At 34.4% G+C, this 10,621-nt stretch overlaps 1 protein-coding gene across 1 annotated transcript; it reads left to right on the top strand.

Annotated features, from left to right (window-relative positions):
- The first annotated feature begins 9,320 nt into the window (after positions 1 to 9,320).
- LOC141690673 (uncharacterized) lies at positions 9,321 to 10,268 on the top strand. Its single transcript, XM_074495452.1, has one exon. It carries the CDS (start codon positions 9,321 to 9,323, stop codon positions 10,266 to 10,268), a length of 948 nt encoding a protein of 315 aa, XP_074351553.1.
- The last annotated feature ends 353 nt before the right edge of the window (positions 10,269 to 10,621 follow it).

Raw genomic sequence — 10,621 nt, 5'->3', positions numbered from 1 at the left:
ACTAACGAGGTTTGGGTAGAAAGGGAAGCTAAGCCCAAGATATGTCGGACCTTTTGAGATCCTAAAGAGCGTTGGCAAAGTCGCTTACGAATTGGCGTTACCTCCGCACATGGGGCACATTCACAATGTTTTTCATGTATCGATGCTCAAGAAATATAATCCAGACTCCAGGCATGTAATAGAATATGAGCCAATAGAGCTTCAGGCAGATTTATCATATGTAGAGAATCCAATAGAGATTTTAGAGGAAAGAGAGAAAGTATTGAGGAATAAAGTGATAAAGTTAGTAAGAGTATTGTGGAGAAACCCAAAGGTTGAAGAGTCAACCTGGGAGTTAGAAAGTGATATGAGAGAAAAGTATCCTCATTTGTTTTCTTAGGAGATTCTGAGGACAGAATCCTTTTAAGGGGGGAAGGATGTAATATCCGGGATATAACGTGTAATTATTTTTACTATTAAATAATTAATATGTGTGTTCAGTATCTATTCTGTGAGTTAATTGTTAAGTGATATATGTACTTGAATATTCAAAAATAATATTAATTGAGTATTTTAATTTTTATATGTCCAAAATAAAATATAGATAATTGTCATATCTTCCTAATTATTTTTATGTTGATTTATAGATTTATAAGAATCATATGAAATTTTTAAAATCTTTTTCCGGGTAATTAAAATTTATTTTATAAAAACGGGAACCAACCGACGTCAACCGTTGTTACGTTTTTGGAAACCGAAACTCTTCCGAGAACTTCTTCCTAACCTAATTGTAATATTCCGAGCATTTTCCATGTTTCGACTTTTTCGATCCGGCGTACGGTTTGTCCTGCGCGGGTCCCGGCACAACATTTTCGATATAATATTCGTTTCGGTAAATTAATAAAACCCGTATTTTCGATAAACGGGAGCTTTTTATTAAAATAACCCAATTATCACTTCGTAGTACGTGTAACTGGGTGCTGAGACCAAGACCGCAGTACAAGCTGTACTGATTTGGATAATTATCCCGAAAACCGATACCGTTTGGATCAGTTTTTATAAATAAACGTACCATTTTATATCCGGAATGATCCAACGGGATACTAATTTTCCGTAATTATAAATAGCCTTTTACCGTATTTTATTTCGTATAAAAATCATTTGCAGACAGATAATTATATAATTTTACAGAGAAAAATCTTATATTCATAAACTGTTCTAAGAATCAAACAGCAAAACGAAGGCGTTACCGATCTCTGTTTTCAAAGCTTGAGTAACCAAAACGAAGGATTTGAGGTGTTCTATCAGATTCTGAGCTTTGTTTCACTGCAGAATCAAAGGTTTAATTTCTAAAAATTTATTTATTTTCGAATTTATTTTATTAAAAATATGAATTTTTGTTCGGATGATTGTTTGTATGATTTGATGATTGCATGTTGTAGAGCTTGTTTTCCTGATGATTTTCATATGTCATACGTCTGATTTGGAGTTCAATAACATGTTCAAATTTGAGTTTGATTTTCGAATTTTAAAATTAGGGTTTATAACCCGTATGAATGTTCTTAATTGAAATTTGGGGGTTTCTTATTCTGTGATAGATTGATATTGTGTTATAGTGGGTTGTGTTCTCTGTGAAATTAGCAATCCAGTCGTATAAGTTTCATGAACCAACGAGGTCTGTAGAGAAGGGAGTTGTGTTTTGAATATTTTCGATGTTCGCCGGAAACCGGCGATGTTCTTGGCCAATTTCCGGCCAAAATATGAATGATTATAATGATTTGATTGCATGAATATGTTCCTGGTGAGGTGTAGTTGTGATCTGGACAGATTGGTGGCCTGAGGTGGCCGGAATCGTGTTCTCCGGCCACACTCCGGCGAAGTCGACGGCGGGGTTGGTAAAATTGCAAACAAGCCCCTGTAGTTTTAAAAACGATGCAGTTAGGTCTCTGAAGTTTCCAGACTTTGCAAAAATAGGATTCCTGTTTTAAAAATGTTTAAAAATCATATTTCCCATTTATTTGTATTATAAAAATTCGTTTTTAATTTCTGAAAATTCTAAAAATTATTATTTTAATTCCGAAAATTATTTTTAATTCAAAAATAAATCTGAATTAATTAGTTAATTAATTTCAGTTAATTTTTAATTGATTAATTAGTCAATTAATTTGAAAATTAATTGATTAATTGATTTAATTAATTATTAATTAAATCAATTAATTATTTATTTAGATTTAATTATTAAAAAATGATTTAAAAATTCTGAAAAATAGTTTCGAGCTTTAAAATATTACTCTAAATTATTTTCAAGGCTCGATAATTATTCTAAAATTGTTTCGGAGCCAGAATTGGCCAACCGAACCCTGTTTATTAACCCGAAATTGATCCAACGACCCGTTTTAATTCCGAAAAATGTTTTAAAAATTATTTTAAATACCCGAAAGCACATTTATGACCCGAGACTTCTTTATAAATGATATGTCATTGATTGCGTGATGTATTATGTGTTATACGTGACCTGTTGTTTGACTATCGGTCTATATATTCGGTGTTTACTTCGTTATTGCATAGATTTCAATCCGTTAATCGGATTTGGGTAAAACGAAGGGTAGATAGAAGTGTGTGTTGAATAGAACTCTATGAGTTGATGATTGATAGATGCTTATGATATGTGAGCAGAAAAGGCAAGACGTAGGAAAGGAAAACAGATAGTTGAAGAGTAAGACGGTTGTGATTGGAAGTCAGTGCAGAGTAGTAAGCTAATACCAGGCAAGTGTTCTGAACTTTCTCGAGATATTGTAATTCTTGATAGTCTTGTTAACATTGCAAGTGCTTTGAAGCATGGAAACCTAAACCCTGATTTCAGTTATTGTTCTTGAGCTATGAATCATATTCTTTCTAAGCCATTGATTATTGTAAACCCAAACTCGAACCTCAAGTATACGATACTATTCCATAAATACATGCAAACAAAATCCCAAACACTGAACTGAATTACTTGTACATTCAACCATTGTATCCTATGCTTTGAGAGCCCAAATCTTTGAAACCCTGAAATATTGATTCTTTTGTTATCCAATTCTTTCATTACCCAGCGTTCAAGCTTTTAAACTACTTTATTGATCCTTACAAAGATTGAAAACCTTTCATTGTTAAACACTCATTGTTGTTAATAATTTTGGTTATTGTTTATTATTGCATATTCTGTTATTATGTTAGAATTGGATTGTTTTTATAAAATTGTGGACCAGATTCGTGGTCAGACCATATAATGGTCAAGTTAGGCCAATGTGTGCCTTGGATCCAGTAGTTAGAGCAATGTTGTGTGCCTTGCTCGGGGTTAGTGCGTGACTGATCAGCAGCCTAACCTTGGTTTTTAAATTAAAAGTATAATATCCAATTCTAAATCATAATCCAATGTTCACTTGATATCATAATCATAGTCACCTGATGATCATTATTCTCAGTTTTGTCATTTTGACTTGCTGAGCTAGTTAGCTCATTTGTGCGATATTGTTTATATTCTTCCCAGTTAAAAAAGAACCAGTTGGTAGCGAGGATCCCCAGTCCAGCGCGAGAGCTAGGGGTTCAGGTTGAGGAAGCTGAGCTAGTAGGCTTCTTTTGGGATAATTTAAGTTTGTAAAAGTTTGTATTAATGTTTGATACTCAGTGTGAGTTTGAAATAGTTGGGATTTGAACGGTTTGTAATATATTAGTGTGTTTGGCTTGTGTGCATACTTTAACCTGTTGCGGTCCGTGGTGGTTGATAAGTAGGGTCACTGCATATATTATTATTATCTTTATTATTGTTATAAGCAGGTTATAATTAAGGTGTGTGTGTGGACCCCAAACTTCTGACCCGGGTTTGGAGGGCGCCACACTCATAGTACTCATGAAAGTCTTGGTCAAGTAAAAAAATGAACCAAGTTTGATATCTTAATACGACCACGTCGTCAAATATTCAGTATATATATATACTTTTCAAAATCTTGGAAGTCATCTTTCATGCATAATATACACAGAGTTCCAGTTTATAACTGTATAAAAATATCGTTGCAAGGTGATCTCATATATCTAACTTTGTCTCAACGTTATTCTGAAAATCTTTGTCATGCATAAGATAATCATTAACTGGATATAAGTTGAAAAGATGAAGTTACAAGATACTCCAATATACTTATATCTTTTCCCAATACTACTTGAACCACCACCGTTCAAGGTATAAACAGTTTCGAAAGTTCATCACATAGATGAGACTACAAGATAAGACTTGAATAGGTTCAATCTTTGAAATGTTGTTTAAAAAGAAATGAAGTTACGAGATACTTCATTTGAGGGAAACATCATTATAACTGTTTGACCCTGTCAATGCTTCAGCAATCACCCATCCGTAGCCTTTCGATCGAATACTCCAGGTAGTGTTGCAGAAATATCCAAACTGGATGATGAACTCATTACGGGAGTTTGCCGCGCCAGGAAGACCACTTACGATGATCAGTCGCAGTAGTGCAACCCCACCATTTTCTACATGTAGAGGAGAACCTGTCAGGTTTACTTGTCAACCGAACACTGGACTCCTAAGGAATGGACCGTCTTAGCGGAACTTCCAGGCCATTTGGACCAATATAATAAGGCTGGGCCGGCGCCACTCGACCACTTACGCCACTCCTAGTTCAGATGAAATCCATGACTCTGAAACGTAAAGCTTGTCCCCCCTTTCCCCAAGTAGAAACTTATTGATACGGCTCCACCAAGAAGTCGTATCTAGTTGGAAAGGAAAACTCACCGATATTTCCCAGGCGGTGCCTGTTAATGGATTAACTTGTTCTAAGAATTTTACTTCCCGAGTGATGGGTAAGTAATCAAAAACTCTTTTATCAAAACAGCAACCTTGTTGCGAATATAAAACACACCACAGAGCCGGATCCCTCAGGTTTTGAGCGAGTATTTAAATCCTCTTCGAAAGGAGGATCTTAAATATAAAAATGAGTTTTGGGATCCGCCCTAACTTTTAAAATCATTTTGAAGACTCGAAAACATTTTAAAGAATGTTTAGAGTAATGCTGATTTAATAAAATAAATCAGTCCCGATATGTTAGAAAGTATCTGAATATTATTATTTAAATAATATTCCCATAAGGATGATCCCTATAAAAATAATCGAGGTAGGAGTTTTAAAACTCATACTTGAAATGAAAAATAAATAACCAAAGATATACTTATACGAAAGTATGATCTTTATTTGAATAATCGAAAATAAGTTTGATTATCGAAACATTATTCTTTAATAAAATAAAGAATATTATGTAATAAATAAGTGGAGTCATAAGTCCTCAAATGAATATTCAAAATAATATTCATTAAATAAAATAGACAGAGTCTTAAGTCCTCGAATGAATATTTAAAATAATATTCATTAATTAAACTAAACGGAGTCATAAGTCCTCGAATGAATATTCAAAATAATATTCATTAAATAAAATAAAGCTATCGAATAAACCTTATTTGATTAATAGTTTTGAAAATTATATATATATATATATATTATACTCGGGAACATCGACTCCCGGTTTAGAAATATATTCACCTTTGGGTCCCCTATACTAAGGGTATACGCAACTACTGCTTATCTCTAGCATAGGTATTATACAACTTTTAAGCAATTGAATCAACAATTAGATATCAAGATTACGAAACAGACATGCATATATACCATATCAGCATGCTCCAATATATCGCAAGATTTGCTAATAACATTCATGCACTTATCACATGATAATGTATATACATATATACATCACAACAACAGTATAACGGGTAGAAAACTTGCCTGAGTGACTGGGGGTGGTAAAAGGCCTGGGACGAGCCTGGTAACCTATAAACAACATATAAGTTGGAATTAAACCAAAGTCGCTTAAGAATCTACACTTTAACCAACTAGACTCTAACGCTCGCTTTTGCACTTAATGATTCACTTAAGTCGCTCGAGTACCCTCGGCTCCACCATTTTTAATAAATTAACCATTACGAATTTTAAGGCGATTCTTTCGCGAGTACTTTAACAACTTCCTAATCCACATTACACAATTGTTTCGTAATCCAATTAGTTTTTTAGGGGCCTTAACCAAGGTTTCAAAGTAAGGCGAGCGGTAATGGTCCGTTCGCGAAACGCCGTTACTTAAAACGGTCGTTTCTCCTAAACCGTACATCGGATTCAAGCATACCACATATCAAAATGAAGCTCGTAACATGAACTATCTAATCATGGCAATGGTCAAAACTTAACAGTGAGTTCACGGGTCCTGAAGTTAAGAACAAAAATAGTCTAAGGAAAATTGGGCATTACGACGGCTATAACTTAGCAATTCCCAAATTTTTACCGATTCAATTCAATATTAAACCACCACCAATCAACACCATTCCACCATCATTCAACCACAAATTAACCATACAACCAAACTTCATCCAAATCCTATTAAATCAGTCCATTACTTCATGTTTTATCCATCTTATTCAATCACAACAAGAGCTACTAACTATACTTAAGGTTCATCAACCAACAACCAAGATTTAACCCAAAATAATTATAATTCCAACCAAACTCTAAACATAGAAGAATCATGCTCTTATGAACTATAACAAACAAAACCAAACCTAATACTCAAAGTAAAGTTAGGGTTTGGAGGGGTTATACCTTTCTTGGAGAGTGGAGAATCACTTAGGAAGCCTTAAATAACCACTAACTATCTCTACTAAGCTTGGATCTTGAAGAAAACATAAGAAAACACAAAGTTTGTTTCTTGAAAACACTATTCACCAAGAACTTTGATGAATTGATTAGCTATGTTAAACATGGAATCTTGAGCTTAAACTTATGGCTCATCTAAGTTATGAATTATGGAAGCTAAAGAAACAAACCTCTTGATTTTTGAAGGTGTGTAGCTTAAGTTTTGAAAATTTTCCTTTGCTTTTCATGGAAAAGCCGAGAGCAAGAATGAGGGGGGAGAAGAAATGCTTCTTGTTTGGTTGCCTAGGTATTTGTGTGATGATTTGCTTGTTAATTAGGTTGTTACCATGGTAAAAATTGTGTGGCTCACAATCATCCAACAATTCCTTCCCTTTTGGTCATGCTTAGGTCATTATTCTTATGTCATCTTCCCATGCTTGTCCTCTTCTAATTGGTTTGATGACATCATCATCACTAACCTCTTTGATTAGGTCCTAATTACTTGGCTAATGACCGCTGATCTGCTATACGGTTCGCTTAACTTTCGTTCTCGTTTATCGTTTGAGGGATCATACCCGGGATCTTATTACTTGGGTTTCCTTAACCTTTCTTAATACATTATATTCCTTTTTTTGATCCTCTCTTATAATCCTTGAATTTAAATCCTTCTTATCCTGTTACCTTATACTCAATTCTTTCGGTATCTGGTGGATTTTTGGGAAAAATCAAAGTGTTCGAATTTGGATTCTGACGATCTTTACATACACTTATATACCATATAGAGTACTAATAAGATCTCAGAATAACAATAGAAGAACCCCTACATAGTGTGACATGAAAAGTTTTCTTATTCAGCATAATCAGCAAAATCACTATTCATAAGGGTTACAAAAAGTTCAAAATTTTTGGGGTTATTACCTAACACGTAATTAATTGGTGGCCCAAGTTACTCATTTAGGCCCATTTTCAATTATATATTCTATTTTCTCTAAATCGTAGTTAAAGTTGTAGCGAATTACTTAATTAATTCTTGTGTGCTTAATGAGGTAATGCTTTTATTGACTTAATTAATATAATTAATGCTTGTCAATTTTAGTTGTTTTGTCTCATACTTAACTTTTTAGTTATATCAATTAATGTGTTTACGTAGCTTTATCTTACAAATGTAACTAGCTTTCTTCTTCTTTTCTTTAAATCACTTTGGGCCCATGTTTTAGGCCCAACTTCTCCTTTTATAACTTTCTAGGTTTACTTCATTTTAATATATGTTTGTGGTTTGTTAATTGCCCAATTCTTGTTGAGAGCCCAAAAACCAAATCTAGATCCTAGCCCATCAACAATACTAGTTGCTTCGAATTATTAGGTATTAGTATTTAATATTATTTGTTCTTTCATAGCTATAGTCAGGTAAATCAAAATTCTCTTCAAAATTAAATTACGTTCTAATTTGCCTAAACTAAAAATTAAGTTCTCGTGAAAAATTTGTAGTCCTTGTGGAACGAATTCTAAAATATTAAAATGAAAAATTGCGCGCTTGCAATTTAAAATGTATCTTTTTGGCACATCAAGTTTTTGGCGCCGCTGCCGGGGACTATAATTATTTTTCGCGCCTTAATTTTTAATTTTTCGAATTAGTTGTACTTGCTCTCTTTGTTTAATTTTTTTTAGAAAATTGAAGATTTGGAAAGCTCGTTGGAACTCCGAAAATCGCCGAGGCTCGAAGGAATATTTGGAAGCTTGCTTGGGTAACTCGTATCTCTCTTTTCGTATTTTTCACTAGTTAAAAAAAATCACAAAAAAAATTGAAAATTAAAAATAAAATAGTTAGTTAAATACATTATTGTTGCATCATGCATATGTTCACCTAGGAGCACATCATCTTAGATTCGATTTTCTTGTTTTTAATTTTTCGTACCTTATAAATTGTAGTGATTGCTGGAGTACCCAAGGTACGTTAAATCTCTTTTTTTCTTTAGTTAGGACACGTAGTTTAAAGCATCCATAATTGTTTATCGCTTTTATATCTCATTGCGTGTTGCATCATTTAAATAAACTTTAAGGGCAAAACCTCATCACAAGATAAGGGGAGGTATTTCATCACTCTTTCATTGGCCCACAACCATTAAATCCATCATTTTGCATACCATAGCCTTGTTAATAAAATTAAGTCGACATTAGCCCCTAGGACTTCGCGCTCAACTAGGAAGAAAACCTGAAATGATCAAATCTCTAAGTATGCATTCTTTGGTGTCTAGGCTAGCGAAAGCTTACCTGGCCATTTAGATTGGTGACTAGGCTGGTGTTTAGCCTCTTGGCAATGCTTGCACCTACCTGGCCAATCAGAATGAATACTTTTAGTTTTGTGAATTTTAGTAATATCTTTTTGTTAGGGACAAGTCTAGAGTTTTTTTAGGGAACCATAGATTTAGAATTTTTCTTTCAATTTTTCACCTTTTCTTTTGCGTGTTTTAAATTCTTGCACTTATTTGCTACTTGATTTATCATGTTTATGCGTACTACGTGGATTAGGGATAATTTCTCTAGGTTAGTGAGACCAATTGAGCGTACTTCCTCGTCGGAATCCGAACCCGTAGAAATTCTTGAACCCGTAGTAAACATGGCAGTTTCTCTTAAGGATCGTTGTTACCCCGCCCGTTCGGCCCAACCTTCTTGTATTACTCTTCCACCGGTTGATGGTAATAATTTTGAAATTAAAGGTCATCATATTAGCATGTTACCTAAATTTACCAGAAGTGAAGGTGAGGATCCGTATCTTTTTATTCATGAATTTGAGGAGGTTTGTGCCTTACAAAAACTCCAGCAATTGACCGAGGATTCCATTAGGCTTAGACTAATCAATTTCCCTCTTAAAGAAAATGTTAAAAAATGGTTATATAGCCTACCGGTTAATTCTATTTCAACTTGGGAGGGATTCGTAGTCATTTTTCTAAAAAAATATTTTCCAAATCATAAGACTACGAGACTTACAAATGAGATTAATCAATTTCATCAAAAGGAAAACGAGTATTTTTGGAAATATTTTGATAGATTTAAAAATGTTTTGTCCCAATGTCCCCACCACGAAATAGAAAAGTGGAGACTTTGTAAGATTGTTTACGAGGCCTTAGATAGTTCTACAACCGCGTTGTTAGACTCTATATTTCAAGGCAAATTCATGGAAAAAGATGAGGATCAGGGTTGGGAATTTTTTGAGGAACTAGCAGAAAAGACCATGTTGTGGGAGTCTACTAGGGAGCCGAATAGGGAGCCTAGTAAGCACAATAAAACACTCGGTTCATTAGCTAACAAAGGCTTGCATTTAGTGGGTAATTCTATAGCAACCGAAGTGATGTTAGCTACTCTTACTAGAAGATTAGAAGCTTTAAAAACCACTAATGCCCCTTCCCAAGCGTCTATGTGTGCGAACTATGACCCTCATAGTCATGGACCTCAAAACTTTCAAGAGTTTGAGCAAGTGAATGCTATGTTTCAACCTAGACCTAGGAATGACCCTTTTGCACCCACATACAATCCCGGGTGGAAGAACCACCCGAATTTCTCATAGACACAAGGCCAAAACTACCAATCTCCTCAACCCACTTTTCAAAAGCCTAATCCAAACTCTTACCCCACCTCTAGTCAAAATCTTCATCCAAACCCAATTCAAGCACCCTTGAATCCTCCCGGGTTTAATGATTCAGATAAGAGACTTAATTCCTTAGAAAAGAGTATTGAGGCTTTGCTAAAATCTCAAACTAATTTAACTCAATCTCAACAAGCCTTCATGCAAACCATGACCCAAGATAGGCAATTATTGAATTCCAATGCCCAAGCCATATCTAAGTTAGAGGTTCAAATGGGTCAATTAGCTAACACGATTTGTGAGCGCGAGAAGAATAAGTTTCCAAGTCAACCCGA

This window comes from Apium graveolens, chromosome 10, assembly GCF_009905375.1.
Source record: "Apium graveolens cultivar Ventura chromosome 10, ASM990537v1, whole genome shotgun sequence".
NCBI lineage: Eukaryota > Viridiplantae > Streptophyta > Magnoliopsida > Apiales > Apiaceae > Apium > Apium graveolens.
The sequence above is the reverse complement of the archived record's forward strand: the minus strand, read 5'-3'. Positions and strand labels throughout refer to the sequence as shown.